At 41.5% G+C, this 18,655-nt stretch overlaps 1 protein-coding gene across 18 annotated transcripts in view; it reads right to left on the minus strand.

Annotated features, from left to right (window-relative positions):
- Positions 1 to 18,655, minus strand: part of dlg5a (discs, large homolog 5a (Drosophila)) — a 233,889-nt gene that overhangs the window by 59,318 nt on the left and 155,916 nt on the right. For all 18 annotated transcript variants that reach the window (XM_043678989.1, XM_043678987.1, XM_043678993.1 and 15 more), the window contains 5 exons: positions 7,623 to 7,755; positions 2,976 to 3,103; positions 2,655 to 2,830; positions 1,552 to 1,655; positions 607 to 699 (listed from right to left, as the gene is read on the minus strand). In XM_043678989.1, coding sequence (XP_043534924.1) covers positions 607 to 699; positions 1,552 to 1,655; positions 2,655 to 2,830; positions 2,976 to 3,103; positions 7,623 to 7,755 — 634 coding nt within the window. The remainder of the gene's footprint in view (positions 1 to 606; positions 700 to 1,551; positions 1,656 to 2,654; positions 2,831 to 2,975; positions 3,104 to 7,622; positions 7,756 to 18,655) is intronic.

Here is an 18,655-nt window from a genome sequence, read left to right on the forward strand (position 1 = left end):
TTTATAGACTGAATTTAGAGATTCAGATGGTCATCTTGTTTTTAAAAAAAGCATTCTACATTTTATAAAGAGTCATTTCTATTGCATTCTTAGAACACTTGAGATTTAAAACATCATTAACCAATTCTTTTAGCAACATTGAGCTGGTTTGATAGTTATTTCTGCAGAAGCATGCTATACAAGTGACTGAACCGAATCCAGGAAGGTCTCATGTAAAGTTGTGGTTGAATTGTTAAAATTTGGGATCTTGAATGCAACAACTTTATGGGAAACAACTTTAAATGAAGCATTGCTTCCCATTACAGTCAATGTTAAAATCAGAGCTAGGTAGCTGCACACATTTTTATTTGGAAGAAACAATGTTTAGATTGAAATACTGCAGGACTGCATATTTCTTGCTGAAATCACTTGCAACTTACAATAGATTCAACGTTTTCAAGGAGTCTTATATGGTTCTTAGGGCTAAAGGGATCAAAGGGTATGGGAAGAAAGAGAGAAAAGGGTACTGAGTTGGAGTATCAAGTGATCACATTGAAGAGAACAGTAGACTCCAAGGTCTGAATGGCTTATTACTGCTCCTTTTCTCTATGTTTCTCTCAACCATACCTTCATCAGTGAAAGACTGACAGAATCCCTGCAATTTCGCAACAAAGCTTCACATTCTGTCAGTGACTTGTTTTCTAGTGCAATACCATTTATCTGTGAAAGAGAAAGACTAATTAACAATCAAGCACATCAATACTAACTCTAAGAGTTCAAGTGCAACTTTCTCTATTTCATAAAAATTAAGTTAATAGGTTCTGCTTCTTTTTTCTTTATAATTAATCTGCTTACCTCTAAGTCTCCTTTTAGCGTTTTCTTTACAATAAAGCTATGTTAGTTGTGTTTTTAATTAATTCATGGCATGTGGGCATCACTAGTTAGGCCAGCTTTAATGGCCCATGCACAGTGCCTTCGAGGTGAGCTGCCTTTGATGGCGACCTGCCTTCTTGAAACACTGCAGTCCATTTGGCATAGGAACCCCCTACTGTGTTGTTAGGGACAGTGTTCCAGGAGTTTGACCTTGTGACACTGAAGGAATGGTGATGTAGTTTCCAATCAGCATGGTGAGTGGATGGAGCAGATTTTGCAGGTGGTGTTCCTATCAGATCTTTCTTTGCATTTCAATCACTCAAAGTCATTTCTGCTAATGCCTTTTCTAAAACATCTATTCTAAAACTGGTCTTACTATTGTGTGTCCTATAGTGCTCATCAATAATCACCCTACATTGACAAAATCCCGAGTATGAGAAATGTTCACACAAACCTTTTACTAACGCAAATGTTTCATGTTACTTACACGATAATTACCTGTTGCTGCAAGCATCTTTGTATGTCTTAACCTAATTTAAAGGGTGACTCGCTTCACTTGCTACCTTCTACAGTAGTGCTTAAGAAATCGGAAACTTAGGGACGAGGGACACTGATTGGTACAGCATGTTGCACGCCAACAAGTTGCTTTGCCGGGTGAAGATTTGCCATTTAGTTTAGTTGTAAATTCAGACTACTAACTGTAATCAGTCTGTCTCCCACCGTTAAGGATCCTTCCCTTGCAGCAGAACTGCCAGGAACAATAGTAGCTACATATACTCCAGTCTCCAAGCTGATTCCAATGTCTGCAAAAGATAGAAACACAAAATGGGTACAAGCATAGGCTACTTACCCTACAAACATCAACATTTATACTTTAAATACTGTCAAATATGGTTGACAAGAAAACTAATTTTCCTGTATACAAGAGGCCACTGAGCTCTATTTATCTTCATAGGTCATTAGGCAGATGCTATGTTGACTTATGGGCCTTGTAAAATAAAACTCAATGTTCTCATTAATTTCCCAGGACTGCAGGTTGTGAATCTAAAGATCTAGGTATACTGATTCAGTATTTCTCCAACAGCACTTCCCAACTTTTCAGTCCAAAGACTTCAAACAGGACAACGCTGCAAGTAAAAAATAGAAATGTAAACAGAACAGTTACTAAAGATTTTAAGACCAGATTGTCAAGAATCATGGTCCTGAAAAGGATTAGCACCTATAATTTTGCCATAAGGTTTAGCTTGTTGGAAGAGTGGAGATGGAACATTAATTTGCTGCTATTAGATGTTTAAAGATTCTATAATATGGTAGGATTATATCATAATAGAACCTAAGTACTGAGACATGCAGGCTAAACGTGTCCCTGTACAACAAGCTAATGGACTAAAACCCTTAGGTCTCACTTGTACGGTGCATCCTCAATGCAGAAGTTTACAATTCCTAGATTCATCATATTTATTTCTCTTAGAACTGTGGCTATAAATGAACATAACTTTGGTTTTCCTCATTACTAATTTCTGACTATTTAACATGCCTCAAGGTCAATGACAAAAATGTGTCATCTTATTATAAAAGTAAATAACATGAATAACCCATTGGACATTACACAGCAGTGGAGATGCATCATGCGGTTGAACAAAATAATAGTTTCAAGTAATTTGTCATAAATTTCATTTGCATTTATTCCAATTACAGTTAGATCAGCTATCTGGATCAGCAGTTAATTAGCAACTGACGTGAATTAGAGTCTTCTGGAATTGGAAATTGAGTTGGATACAGATGTTAAAATTTAAAATTACCTTTGTGACCCACAAGGTTGATATGAACTGGAGTTATCGCCCTGCCTCCCAGAGACTTTCTTCTTCGAACTATGATATTAATTACCCCTCCACCATTCAGTACAGCTTTAATGACATGCTTCCTGTCCTTGTTGGTAAGATCTACATCATTTATCCTGAGTAAGCAATCGTTCACCCTAGAATAGAAATAAAGGTGCACGATAAACAAAATCGTGGAAGACGATTTTTGTATCATTTGAAAGAACCTTTCTGTTGGAAAATAATTTTCATACAAAATGATATCTTTCAGTTGCAGGAAAGTGAGAAATTAGCTAGTCTTACCTTAACCTTCCATCTGCAACACTTCCTTTATCTACCTTTATAACGAATATCCCAGAGTCTCCAGGTAGATAAGGCTCATCAGCCCCTCCTGCGACATCAAAACCTAATGCCTTCAAGTCCATGTCATCCTACATCAAAAAAAACACTGCATTTTACGCCACAGGATCTTGAGTTTACAACTGCAGGATAAGCAATGGCAGATTCTTCAATATAAAGATTTGTCAAAGCACACAGAATACCTCCTTTACCAATATCGTGTACAATGCATGTGTGCACAGAGAACAATGGCAGACCCAAATGACACTGGCAGCTCTCATGTTGCGGGGTCGTGAAGTTTCTGTTGGGAATGTACTATATGCCCTCTAACAATCCAATGGAAATAGAAGAGCAGTTATGTGGGCAAATTTCAGAGAAGTGTAAAACTAATAGGGTAGTGATAGTAAGGGATTTCAAGTTATCCACTATTAACTGGGGTATAGTATGAAATGCTTCATGAGAGCAAAGTTCGTAAAATGCATCCAGAAGAGCTTTCTCAACATGTACATAAAAAGCCCAATAAGAAATGGGCAGTCCTTAATTTTAGGTAATAAAGCTAGGCAAGTGATTGAATTAGCACTGGGAAACATTTTACAGAAAAATGATCATAACTCTGTTAGATTCAAGATTGTTATGGAAAAGAATAAGGATGGGCCTGAAATCAAGGTTCTAAACCGGGGCAAAGCCAATTTTAATAAAATCAGGTATGAATTGGCCAGAGTGGATTGGGAGAAGATACTTTCTAGGTAAATTTGTGGTGGATTGGGAGAAGATACTTTCTAGGTAAATTTGTGATGGAGCAATGTGACACGTTCACAAAGGAAACAGGTAGTTTACAGGCCAACATGTTCCAATGCAGATATCGGATTGGACAAACAAATCCATGAACCGTGGATATCAAGGGACATACAAGACTGGATAAGGAGAACAAGACAGGTTTATGGTCGATAGAGTAGAAGCCCTAGAGGAATACAGAATATGCAAGGGGTAACTTAGAGTCATAGAATCATAGAAATGTACAGCATGGAAACAGACCCTTCAGTCCAACCCAACCATGCCGACAAGATATCCCAACCCAATCTAGTTCCTACTTGCCAGCACCCAGTCCATATCCCTCCAAACCCTTTCTTTTCATATACCCATCCAAGTGCCTCTTAAATGTTGCAATTGTACCAGCCTCCACCATTTCCTCTGGCAGCTCATTCCATACACGTACCACCCTCTGCGAGAAAAAGTTGCCCCTTAGGTCTCTTTTATATCTTTCCCCTCTCATCCTCTAGTTCTGGACTCCCCCACCCCAGGGAAAAGACTTTGTCTATTTATCCTATCCACGCTCCTCAGAATTTTGGAAACCTCTACAAACTCACCCCTCAGCCTCCAATGCTTCAGAGAGAACAGCCCCAGCCTGTTCAGCCTCTCGATATAGCTCAAATCCTCCAAGCCTAGCAACATCATTGTAAATCTTTTCTGAACCCTTTCAAGTTTCACAATATCCTTTCAATCGGAAGGGGACCAGAATTGCACGCAATATTCCAACAGTACAGTAACATGACCTCCCAACTCCTGTACTCAATACTCTGACTGATAAAGGAAAGCATACCAAACACCTCCTTCATTACCCTATCTACCTGTAACTCCACTTTCAAGGAGCTATATGAACTTGCACTCCAAGGTCTCTTTGTTCAGCAACACTCCCAAGGACTTTACCATTAAGTGTATAAGTCTTGCTAAGATTTGTTTTCCCAAAATGCAGCACCTCGCATTTATCTGAATTAAACTCCATCTGCCACTTTTCAGCCCATTGGCCCATCTGATCAAGGGCCTGTTGTAATTTGAGGTAACCCTCTTCGCTGTCCACTACACCTCCAATTTTGGTGTCATCTGCAAACTTACTAACTGTACCTCTTATGCTCGCATCCAAATCATTTACATAAATGACGAAAAGTAGTGGACCCAACACCATCCTTGTGGCACTCCACTGGTTACAGGCCTCCAGTCTGAAAAACAACCCTTCACCACCACCCTCTATCTTCTACCTTTGAGCTAGTTCTATACCCGAATGGCTAGTTCTCCCTGTATTATATGAGATCTAACCTTGCTAATCAGTCTCCCATGGGGAACCTTGTCGAACGCCTTATTGAAATCCATATAGATTACATCTACCGCTCTGCCCTCATCAATCCTCTTTGTTACTTCTTCAAAGAAACTCAATCAAGTCTGTGAGATTCCCCACATGATTCCCCACACACAAAGCCATTAAAAAGGAAATGAGGGCAAAAAGGGGACATGAAAGAATGACAAATAAAAGCAAATAAAAGCTTTGACAAAGTTAGACTTGAAACATCAGCTCTTTTTTCTCTTTACAGATGTTGCCAGACCTGCTGAGATTTTCCAGCATTTTCTCTTTTGGTTGATGAAAGAATGACAGGTAAATTGAAAGAAAATACAAGTACATCAAGGGTAGGATGCCCAGGGAAAGAAAATGCTCCATTAAAGATGACAGTAACAGTTTATACGTGGAGCTGGAGCACACAGATAAGGTTCTAATTGAATACTTTGGGTCAGTGTTCACTCATGAGATGGATAATATTGGTACAAAAATCAGAAAGTAGTTAACAGTGGGTTGCCAGTTATTCAAGAAAGGAGCAAGGTCTAACCTTAGTGGTGGATTAAGTACTGGAAGCAATTTCAAGGGACAAAATTAATCTGCATTTGGAGAAGCAGGAATTAATCAAGAACAGTCATCATTATTTAGTTAATTGTGCCTGACTAACTTGATTGAATTTTTCAAAGAGGTGACCAGGTGTGTAGATGAGGGCAATGCATTTGGTATAACCTACTCGTCCTACTTACATATACTCTGTGATTACATATAAAGCAATTCAAAATACAATAATCTATTATTCTCCTTTATCATGTAGAATGGTTATTACAAATTAAACTTTCACTTCTTCAAACTACATTCACATTTAGAGTGATATTATGTCTCCCAAACCAAACTCAGATTCTAAGCTCTTTGAAAGTCCACAAAATGCAATTAATTATAATTTAGCATAAATTAATAAACCCAGAAGTGACATTTGAAGATGGTGCAGGGAGAAAAAGGACAGATAAAGTAAAGGCACCTCCCTCAGATACAGGGAACCTCATTTAAAGTTGATTTTTAAAATTCACTCATGGAACATGTTTTTGGCTGGCCAGCATTCACTGCCGATCCCTAATTACCTTTACACTGAGCGGCCTGCTAGGCCATTTCAGAGGGTATTTGAGAGTCAACCATATTGTAGAAGGTCTGGAGTTACATAGACCAGACTGGGTAAAGATGGCAAATTTCCTTCCCTGAAGGGCATTAGTGAACTATATGATCTTTTCAGACAACCAATGGTTTCACTGTCATCAGTAGATTCCTCATTCCAAATTATTATTGAATTCAAATTCCACCATCTACCGCAATGTGGTTTGACCCAGGTCCCCAGAACATTAGCCGAGTTTTTGAAATAATTGTCTTGCATTAATACCACTAGGCGATTGCATCCCCATTAACTTAAAGATTCACTTACTTTAACATTATCAATAAAATTGGACAACATATTTGTTTACTGTTATGAGTACCATTTGCTTCTTACAAAGCTCTTGTATGACCTCCCACATTCAGTTGGCCCTGGCCTTCAACTCGCTCCTATCCCTGTTCCTCACTCTCTGCCTAAACCCCATTCTCAGCCTTCAAAATCTTTTCTTTAAAGTTCTTAAATTTTAATGTCATGTCCTTTAAATCTTTCGTATCAGCTTTCTCTTTTGCCTGCTGTTCCAAATTTGAATTGCAGTCCTGGGCTTCACCTGGTGGCAGATGTTGGGCAGTACAAACAGTTCAGCCTGTATTGACCAGCTTCTGCCACCAGATGGGGACAGTCAATTAAAATTTAATCCGGTGAATGTAAGGTTTATTTATAGTCATTACAATTATATTGTATGTTTTCTATATTCTAAAATTTATTTTAATGTAAATGTTATTTTATTTAAGAATGTTGGCATTTATAAATGAACACCATTTCAACATAATGTTTTAAAGTTGTTTTTTGCTGAGTAAATTCTGCAAGCATCTAACTAGTAGAAAGTGAAGATTAGATTAGATTTCTTACAGTATGGAAACAGGCCCATCGGCCCAACAAGTTCACAACGACCCTCCAAAGAGTAACCCACCCAGACCTATTCCCCCCACACCCGCCCCCAAACTAACGGATCAGAGTTGAACAGTGTGGTGCTGGAAAAGCACAGCCGGTCAGGCATTATCCGAGGAGCAGGGGAGTTGATGTTTTGAGCAGAAGCTCTTCATCAGGAATGTTCCAAATCAGGAAAAATGTATGAGAGCTTAAAATGAGCACACAAATCTAACTAGCTTTAACATGGATTGCTGTAGAAATTAATCCTTTACTTTAAATTGCAACTTTCAAGAACATAACCAAAACATTCAGCAAAGACTTCTAGTCTGTTGTTAAAGTATGCACAATTTCACTTTGCATAAAGTGCTACAATTCCATTGTTGGACTGATTTTTTTTGAGAGCAAAGAAACAAAAATGTCACAGAGGTGAATGCCTGAGGTTTATACATACCCTGTCCTTTGCAAATTCAACTACTTCAGTCTCCCATTCAAGGGAATCAGTGTCAATGGCTGAATCATGCGAATTATGAGCCATAAGCTGCCGAATCCGGGCCTCTTTCTCCAGCTGGTTTTCCATTTTCTCTCTTAAAAAAGGAAAAGTTTAAAAAAACTCATCACATGTTCAATAAATTAAACTGAAATTAAAAAGGCAATTTTTCTTGTTACTGTTTCAGTTCTGTGTGGCAGACTTGTACGTCGGATTTAGAACTTTCTTCATTTCAAATCATGGTTTATGTAAAATATCTACAATTTCTGATGCCAAATACAATTCACCTCACTTGGAATCTGAACACTGGAAACAATGCAAGGGTTGAGAGCAGCAAGACATTGCAAACAGTGTGCAGGTGAGTTTTGGGTTACCACTGTTATTCTGCGGATTAACTAAGCTCTGAGAAAAAGGACAGTGTGACAGGACAGAAAAATAGGTGATCGAGTGGTTGGTGAATATTTTTCTTGTTTCTTCATTAGTAATTGCAAGAAGCTACTGGTAAGGTATATGAACATAACTTATAGTTAATGCACATTGCAAGTAAAGGACAACCGGAAGCGGCAGGGACAGGCCACTATAAATGCCGGAGGAAACACCACAGAAGCGCTTTACAGGAGGCTCCCAAGCACTGAGGATGTCACCTAGACAGGGGACGAAACGTTTGCAACAAAAATTTCCAGCTCGGCGAACAGAACCACAACAACGAGCACCCGAGCTACAAATCTTCACCCAAACTTTAAAGGACAATAAATTAAGTAACACATACAAAAGACTGCAGGACAAGTGTGGGAGCTGATGGATGTCATCATAATCCAAGACATCAACAATAAGCATCTGCAGCTCAGGGGCTTCAGCTAAGGTTGATGAGTTGGAGGTTAAGTTGTAAACATTTTGATGCATCAGGGAAAGGAAAAGGTCCTTGAACACTGTTCAAGGCAGTCCTACCCATGAGAGTAACATCACCTGATTGTGCCTGTGGTCAGGAGAAAAGGGTGTGCCTGCATGTGAGGAAAGGAGGGGACCAAGAAAGCATCTCAGAAGTTGCAATTTTCCAACATTCTCCTGCAAAATGGATGAGGCAATTGACTATGTCACTATGGTGTAAGCAGCCATTTAAATGGAGAATCAATAGGAAAATAGTAGGAAACATTACAGTTTGGGGGATAGACTTAATTCTCTGCAGTCAAGGATGTGTGGCCAGAAGGCTGCATTGTCTACCTGGAGTCATTATTCATGAGTATCATAGCTGGTGAGGGCCCTCCTTTCGAAGGTGGAAAGATCCAGTTGCTGTGACCTATGAGAGTATCAGTGACGTGGATGGAAAGAGGTTCTGCTTAGGTATTATGAGCAGACGGGGCTAAATTAAAAATAAAAACCTTAAAAGGTAACAATCTCTAGATTGTTACCTGAACCAGGAGAAAATTGGCACAATGTAAAAAGGTTTAGAAAGATGAATATGTCTCTCAGACTGGTGTGGAAGAAATGGGTCTCATTCATGGGGCACGAGCATTAATACTGGGTAAGTGCGAGCTATATCATTAGATCAGACTTCACCTGAGCCACATTACAACTAGTGTTCCGGTGAGATAGATAATTAGTATAGTGGAGATGACTTTAAACTAAATGGCGTTGGTGGGGATCATGTGGACACAGATGTGGTCAATCAAATGGAGACAATGTAGTAATAGTACAGTATAACAATTTGGTTGATGACATGCAGAATGTGACAGGTCAGGACAGAGATTAAAACTGAGGAGCCTACCAGCAGATCAGGCTGATTGCACATAGCATTTGCAACAAGATGGATGAATAGGTAGACAGATATAAATAATGAAGGGCTGATGAAGGACTTTTGTCCGAAACGTCGATTTTCCTGCTCCTCGGATGCTGCCTGACCTGCTGTGCTTTTCCAGCACCACTCTACTCTAGATTCTGATCTCCACCATCTGCAGTCCTCACTTTTGCCTAGATATAAATAAATATCTATGACCTGATAATCATCACAAAGACATGGTGGTAGGGTAATGAAGGCTGAATATAATTTGGTATTTAACATGTTGAACAGACAGGAAGCTAGGAAATGGTGGTGAGATAGTTCTTTGAATGAAAGATTATTAGTAGCTTAGTAAAGTAGTGAGAGCTGTCCTCAGCTCAAAAGAACAAGAGTTAATATCAGCTTGTATAGAAATAAGAAATAAGTTCACCTGCTATGCACTAACAGTAATTACACTATAGGATAGGGTACCAGGGAAGAAATATATGGGCAGTTAAGAAATAGACAATAATTATGTATATCTTTAATCTACATGCAGATTGGGAAAATCAAGTTGGCAAATGAGTTGAAAGAGTGTACTCAGAATAATTTCTTAGTGCTGTATGTTCTAGAGTAAACTCGAGAGCAGATTATTCTTGGCCTGCGATGAACAATAAGACACGATAATTCAATAATCCCACAATAATTCAGCCCCTAGGAAATGGCAATAATATAATGTCATGCGTGATTTAAAGGAGGTGAAATAGAACTCAAAGACTAGTCTTTTCAACATAAATACAAGTAACTAGAAGGATGTGAAGGCTGAGCCAACTAAATTTGACTGGAGAACTAGATTAAATAATCATTAGTAGTTGATTAAGGAAGTTAAGGATAATATCTAATACAAGGAAACACTGTACAACTCTGCAAAGATTAGTGGTAAATCAGAAAATTGGTCAGATTCTAAGGACTAGCAAAGAATAACTAAACAAAGAACAAGAGGAAGTAGAATATGAGCTAGTAATTGAAAAGCAGACAGGACTGCTTTTTGTCATTTATATAAATGATTTGGATGTGAACGTAGGAGGTATAGTTAGTAAGTCTGCAGATCACACCAGAATTGGAGGTGTGGTGCACAGCAAAAAAAGGTCCCATCAGAGTACAACAGGGTCTTGACCAGATGGGCCAATGGGATGAGGAGTGGCAGATGGAGTTTAATTTAGATAAATGCAAGGTGTTGCATTTGGGAAAAGCAAATCAGAGCAAGACTTATACACTTAATGGTAAGACCCTGGGGAGTGTTGCTGAACAGAGACCTTGGAGTGCAGGTTCACAGTTCCTTGATAGAAGAGTTGCATGTAGATAGGATAATGAAGGAGGCATTTGGTATGCTTTCTTTTCTTAATCAGACATTTGGGGAAAGGAGTTGGGAGGACATGTTGCGGTTGTACAGGGTGTCGGTTAGACCACTTTGGGAATATTGTATGGAATTCTGGTCTCCTTTCTATTGGAAGAATGTTGTGAAACTTGAGAGGGTTCAGAAAAGATTTACAAGGATGTTGCCAGGGTTGGAGGATTTGAGTGATAGTGAGAGTCTGAATAAGCTGGGGCTGTTTTCCCTGGAGCGTTGGAGGCTGAGGGGTGACCTCATAGAAGTTTATAAAATGAGAGGCATGGATAGGGTAAACAGATAAGGTCTTTTCCTGGGGTGGGTGAGTCCAGAACTAGAGGGCATAGGTTTAGGGTGAGAAGGGCAATATATGAAAACGACCTAAGGAGCAACTTTTTTCACACAGAGGGTGGTGTACGTATGGAATATGCTGCCAGAGGAAGTGGTGGAGGCTGGTACAATTACAACATTTAGAAGGCATCTGGATGGGTATATGAATAGGAAAGGTTTAGAGGGATATGTGCCAGCTGCTTGGCAAATGAGACTAGATTAGGTTAGGATATCTGGTCGACATGGACGAGTTGGACCGAAGGGTCTGTTTCCAAGCTGTACACCTCAATGATTCTATGACTGAATATTTACATAGGAAAACAGTGTTGCTTGAGTAAAGCTATTGTTGATTCTCAAGAGTGACCTGGGGAATTGGTAAAAGAAAACAATGAGATTGACGAGGCACTAAGCAGGAATTTTGAGCCAGTCTTCATTGTTGGAGACTTGCAAAACTTCCAAAGATCTTTGAAAATCAAACTGTGAAAGGATAGGAAATAAAATCTGTCATCATCAGGGTAAAATATAAGTCTTTTTTTATTCATTTGTGGGATGGTGGCATCACTGGCTGGCCAGCTTTCTTGCTCTTCCCCAGTTACCCTCGAGAGTGTGGTGGTGAGCTGCCCTCTTGAACCACTGCAGTCCATGTGCTATGGATTAGCCCACAATGCCATTAGGGAGGGAACACCAGGATTTTGACCCAGTGGCAGTGAAGGAACAGCAATATATCTCCAAATAAGGATGAGTGTGGCTTGGAGAGGAACTTGAAGGTGGTATTCCCATGTATCTGCTTTTTAAAAAATATATATTTATTGAAAAATGTTTACTTTTTTACAAACAAAGAAAAGCTATAAAAGTACAAAAATGCAGAAAAGTAGAAATAATAGTGCATTATTATATTATAGTAATGTTAATAATAAACAGCCTACTAATCTTCGAGATACAATCGTCTCTTTCTTAATCAACTTAACCCAAGTTAAAATAACCTCAAATTAAATAAAATAGTATTATATTAAATTACAATCCAATAAAATTAAATTACACTACACTCTACTCCACTCAGCACACCTCCACCAGAGCAAGTGATTGTACCGTATTTAGTAGGTGCCCTCACCCATCCTCCACCCCCGGAATCCCTACGCACAGCCCTCATAGCTACATAAAGGCCCTAATCAATACCGCTGATAGCTCTTTGTCTATGGAGTTTAGAAATGGCAGCCATGTCTCATGAAATCACTCTGTTCCATGGTGCAACCTACTCATCAAATAATCTTTGGAACGTCATCCATCACAAGTTGACGGAAGACCTGGAGATTTTTCTGATAGCCAATTCATTAAAACGCTGTGCAAGAATGTTAAATAACCTCTTTCCCATGCTCACCCAGAGAGGGCAGATTCGGTAATCCCAAAAGGAGGGATACCGGCTCCCCGTCTTTACTTCAATCCCCAGGATCCTCTCCAGCCCATTCACTATGGCACCCCAATATCTGTGAATCTTGTAACAGGCCCAAAAGTAATGTGTGAGGGTGCATATGCTGACTTTACATCTGGGACATTCCAGAGAAGGTCCTTTCTTAAACTTTGCGAACCTCTCTGGTGTCATATGGGCCCTGTGAAGGATCTTCAATTGCATAGCTTGTGCTTTATTGCAGATTGGACCCTTTTTTTTTTTTACATTTCCCCCATATATCCTTCCATGTTTCTGATGAGATTTCTTCCCCTAACTCCTGATTGCAGATCTCATAGAGTCTCTCCATATCCCCCAAGGCACTCCCCCTCTGCAGATGGTGTCTGGTACTAACCGAGGGAGTGTTCCCATATTGGAGCACTCTTCTCTCTTGATCCGACTTGTAGGGCTGAGCCAAGAGCGTGGTCTTCTTCTGTATATAATCCCTAATCTGGAAGTACTGGAAGTGGTCCCTATTAGAAATCCCATATTTCTGACTTACGTGGTTGAAAGACATCAAGATCTCTTCCTCTAATAAATCTCCCAAACAGGAGATGCTGTAAGGCCAGAGACCATTGACCACGGTCTAAATCCTGAGGCTCCCACTAATGGGGTGAATGGCAAAGTCTCAAGTAAATCGCCCTCCCCCTGCCACATTGTCCTCCATGTTTTCACCGTATTTAAAATAATGGGACTCTCAGTGCTCAGCCACAGATCCCATCTTGCCCATAAATAGTAAGTTGATGAGGGAACATCTCGCCTGCAATGCCTCAATATCAAGACATATCGGTTAGGCAAAAGTGAGAACTGCTGATGCTGGCGATCAGAGTCAAGATTACAGTGGTGCTGGAAAAGCACAGCAGGTCTGGCAGCATCCGAGGAGCAGGAAAATCGACATTTCCTGATGAAGGACTTCTGCCCGAAACGTCGATTTTTCTGCTCCTTGGATGCTGCCCGACGTGCTGTGATTTTTCCAGCACCACTCTAATCTTGACTCTGAGCAAGCCATGTCGACCTACAGCCCTTACGCGCCCAGTCATCTATATATGACAACAGGGCGCCTATTTGGTATCTCTTCAAATCTGAGAGGTCCGCCAATGGCTCAATTACGAAGGTAAATAGCAGCAGTGGGAGAGGACATCTCTGTCGGCTGCCTTTCCCCACACTGAAGTTGCTTGCTTTGACACCATTCATGATAACTGCTGCTTTAGGGTGTCTATAGAACACTGCCACCCACCTGGCGAAGGCCCCTCCACCCCGAACCAAAGTGATCTCGAACATCAAAGAGATATGACCAGCCCACCCAATCAAAAGCCTTCTCTGCATCCAGGGAGACCACCAAGCCCGAAATCAATCTCTAGTGACATACTTTCACTATGTTCAGTACTCTCCTGATATTATTGGAAGAGCTGCAGCCCTTGATAAAACCCATCTGGTCCTCTTCAACCAGAAGAGGCAGCACCGTCTTCAACCTCAGAGCCACCACCTTTGATAAAGTTTTGAAGTGTACATTCAACAACAAGATAGGTCTGTATGGCCTATCCTCAGGGTCTTTCCCTTTCTTTAAAATAAAAAAGACATTGGGTTCCCTAAGAGAGGGCAGAAGGCAGTCCTGGCTATACGAATGATTGTACATCTCCAGAAGTGGTTCAACTAACATGTGCATAAACCCCTTGTAAAACTCACTCGGGAACCCGTATGGAACAGGTGCCTTGCCACCTTGGAGCTGTTTAATGCCTATTGCATTTCTTGTATCATCAGAGGTGCATTTAAAAAGGAGGCCTGATCCACATTTATACCAGGGAGGTCCAGGTTTTCGAAAAAGGGTTCCATTCTTGCTGCTCTAAACCCACAGTCCTCTGACCGGTATAATTCTGTATAAAATTCCTGAAACTTGGCATTAATCGTTTTCAGCTCGTGAGTGATGTTACCAGTTTTCTCCCTAATAGATACAATAGACTGCAGAGCACTTTTCTTTCTCGCCAGATAAGCAAGGTATCTACCTGGCTTATCCCCATATCTCCTTTGCAAAGCAGACCCCTCTCTTCACCGCTTGTGTGAGCACTGAGACCAGAGCAGCCCAGAGAGACGTGACCCGTTGTAACTTAACCATGGATGGTCTGGTATAATATGTCGACTTGGCTGCCTTCAGCTGAGCCTCAAGCATCCACTGCTGCTCTCCTCTCTGCCTCCTTCTCATTGTTGAGTATGAAATACTCAGACCCCTTAAGTATGCCTTGGTGGTCTCCCAGAGCCATATCCCAATTGATGTCCTAAAAAACCCTAAACTCCCTTATAATGTACTGTACAAAGTTGCCGTCCCTTCAACAGAAATGGATCCATGCGCCAGTGCCTTGTGTCTGCCCCAACACCCTTGGTCTTAACAGCCAAGTACACTGCCGCAGGGTCTGAAAACTTTATGTTCCCAATCGTGCAGGCCAACACCAAGTCCAAACGAACCAATAGAACAAAGAACATATCAATCGTGTGGCACTTGTGTGGGTTGGAGTTAAAGGTAAAATCCATGCCATTAGCGTAGACACCTCCATACATCCACTCACCCCAACTCCTTGCACAGGTCCACTAACAGTCTAGACTGCAGAGGTGTATCCCACAGTCCCCTTGTCATCCTGTCTACTCTAGGGTCCATAAGACAATTAGAGTCTCCTCCTATAATCATACAGTGCACCCTAAGAGCCATTAATTTGGAGACTGCATCAACTAAAAATTTGAGAGGATGCGCCGGAGGACAGTAAACGTTTAGGATGCCATACTCTTCTCCATGCACCACAGCCTTGAGAATGATGACCCGTCCATACTCATCCTTGATTTGATCTGGCACCTGAAATGGGAGGTTCCTTAGTACCAGTATGTCCACTCCTCTGCTTTTGGAGTTAAAGGAGGAGAAGAATACCTTGTTGTATCCCCCCTGTTGTAACTTTAGATGCTTCCTATCGGTTAAATGTGTCTCTTGCAATAGAGCGATGTCAACCCTTTCCTTCTTAAGATTTGAGAGCACCTTTTTACTTTTAATGGGGGAGTTGCTCCCCTTTACATTCCAGGTGCATCATCTGAACAGATCGCTAGCCACAACCGCACACTACAGCCCATAGTCCTCCGAGAGGCTGAAACACATTCAATATGCGGCTAGTGGAAAAAACACAGACTTTATCAAACTTGAAAACTATTCCTACAAACACTTCTAAAACTACTAAAACTAAAAAAAACTAACCCCTATTCCTTACTTAAACAAATGAACACACAAACCACAGATCTCACAGACCCTCCCCATGCCTATAGGGGCATTCGCTCCCAACCTTACAGCCGTCCTGGCACCTTCTAGTTAGGGCTGCGCCCGAAACCCAGGCAATGGGGAAAAAACATGTTATTTACACTCATGCAAATTAACAATGGATGCCCTCCCCTCTCCCTCCACATCTCAACCCTACAATATCTTTACACCAACGAAGTAACCACCACTCACCCAGAAAAACAGATCAGTAAAATAACAGATAACTGCTAAACAGATATAATATGAAATAAACCAGATTTTACACTACAGCAATACCAAGCCAATAAGGCCAGAAACTATGAAAGGGAAAAGAACAAAGAAAGAAGATAAAAAAGATGTATTGCCATTGTCTGCAAACATCTCTTCCTCTTTCTCTTTTCCCCTCGGTCCAAGTTCACAAATTCTTTTGCTTTTTCCGCCGAGTCAAAGTTATGGACAGATTCCCCATAGTTAAAACGCAGTGCTGCCAGGTACCTCAGAGAAAAGTGAATATTTAAGTCTCTTTATTTTTCTCTTGACATCATCAAAAGTCTTCCGCTTCTTAATTACAACACCAGAAAAGTCTTGAAAAAACATTATTTTTAAACCTTTATATACCAGAGCCTGTGATCTCGTCCCACTTGGAGAGATTGCTGGAGTTGGACACAGACCAGGCGGGGTGCTGATCCGACCCGGACCTGTGCATCGCGATCCGGTGGGCCCGCTCCACACTTACCCAGCTGGACTCTATGTCCAGCCCCAGGAACTCTGGCAGTCACTTCTCCAGGGACTCACCCAGATTTTCACCTCCTTGTGCTCTGGAAGACCCACTACCTAAGTTTATTCTCCAACCTTGATTTTCAAGGTCATCCACCTGATCCAACAAGGCCAAAACCTGGCCTTCCAAGGTTCGAATCAACCCCTTGGAGTTCTCCATTGCAGTCTCCAACGCCGCGGTCCTATGCTCGACCGCTTCCACGCGTCGATTTAATGACCAAATCTCCTGCTCTTGCTTTACCAGCATGGCAGAAATTCGTTCCAGCGCCGTTTTGATTTTTTTCACTGAGTGTAGCGAATTCTGAGAGCAGATGCTGCTGCTCCACAGAGCTCAGAGGTGCCTCCATGGGAGTCGAAGCCGCGTCTGTAGGTGTACCTACACAGTAGGGGGATGCCCTGCCTGCTGTGCTCCTCTTGCTCCCTTTCCCTTGTTTGCCTTCATCTCACTCCAAAGCCTCCAAATCCAAATTAAAAAGGTTCTAGGCATTCTGCCTGTGTCACACTGACAATTTTTTCTTAGGGATGGCTAATTTCGGGGGTGGTTGGGAGGGGGGGTGGGTTGGAAGCCCACCTTGCTAGGGTATGGCACAGCCCAACATCACAGACTTCTCAGACTGCCGCCATCTTGAATCTCCTCTGTCCCTGTCTTTCTAGATGGAAGTAGTTGTGGATTTGAAAGGTGTTGTCTGAGGATCTTTGGTGAATTTCTGCAGTGAATCTTGTAGATAGTATACATTGCTGCAACTGAGCTTCAGTAGTGGAGGGAGTGGATGCGATGCCAATCAAGCAGATTGCTTTGTCCTGGATGGTGTCAAGCTTTGTTGAGTATTGTTGGAGCTGCACTCATCCAGCTAAGTGAGGAATATTCCATCACACTCCTAGCATGTGCTTAGTAGATGACGGACAGATTTGAGGAAGTCAGGAGTTGAGCTAAGCGTCACAATATTCCTAGCATCTGATCTGTTCTTGTAGCCACTCTGTTTACGTGGTGAGTCCAATCGAGTTTCTGCTCAATGATAACCTCCAGGATGCTGTTAATGGGGGATTCAGTGGTCGTAACACCATTGCATGTCAAGGGGCGGTGGCTAGATTGTCTCTAAATGGTGATGGTCATAGCCTGGTATTTATGTGGCACGAATGTTACTTGCCACTTCTCAGCTCAAGTTTGGATATTGCCCAGATATTGCTGCATTTGAACACAGACTGTTTCAGTATCTGAGGAGTTGTGAATGATGCTGAACATTGTGCAATCATTGGCGAACATCCCCTCTTATGATGGATGGAAAGTCATTGATGAAACAGCTGAACGTGGTTGGACTGAGGACACTACCCTATAGAGATGTCCTGGAGCTGATGTGACTGACCTCCAACAACCACGACCATCTTCCTAAGTGCTAGCTATGACTCCAATCACCAGAGAGTTTGCACTAATATGCCTTGGTTACAGTTTTGCTAGGGCTCCATGATTCCACACTCAGTTGGGTGAAGCCGTTATGTCAAGGGCGGTCACTCCCACCTCACCTCTGGAATTCAGCTCTTTTGTTCATATTTGAATCTAGGCTGTAATGAGGTCAGGAGCTGAGCGGCCCTTACAGAACCCAAACTGGGTATTGCTGAGCAGGTGCTGCTTGATAGCATTGTTGATAACACCATCCATCAACTTACTGATGAACTGAAGTTTATCAACCTAAAGGTTGATAAGTCTCCAACACCAGATGGCTTGTATTATGGCATGCTGGTAAAGCAAGAGCAGGAGATTTGGTCATTAAATAGAGATGTACAGTATGGAAACAGACCCTTCAGCCCAACCCGTCCATGCCGACCAGATATCCCAACCCAATCGAGTCCCATCTGCCAGCACCCGGCCCATATCCCTCCAAACCTTTCCTATTCATATACTCATCCAAATGCCTCTTAAAGGTTGCAATTGTACCAGCCTCCACCACATCCTCTGACAGCTCATTCCATACACATACCACCCTCTGCGTGAAAATGTTGCCCCTTAGGTCTCTTTTATATCTTTCCCCCC

This window comes from Chiloscyllium plagiosum, chromosome 38, assembly GCF_004010195.1.
Source record: "Chiloscyllium plagiosum isolate BGI_BamShark_2017 chromosome 38, ASM401019v2, whole genome shotgun sequence".
Lineage (NCBI taxonomy): Eukaryota > Metazoa > Chordata > Chondrichthyes > Orectolobiformes > Hemiscylliidae > Chiloscyllium > Chiloscyllium plagiosum.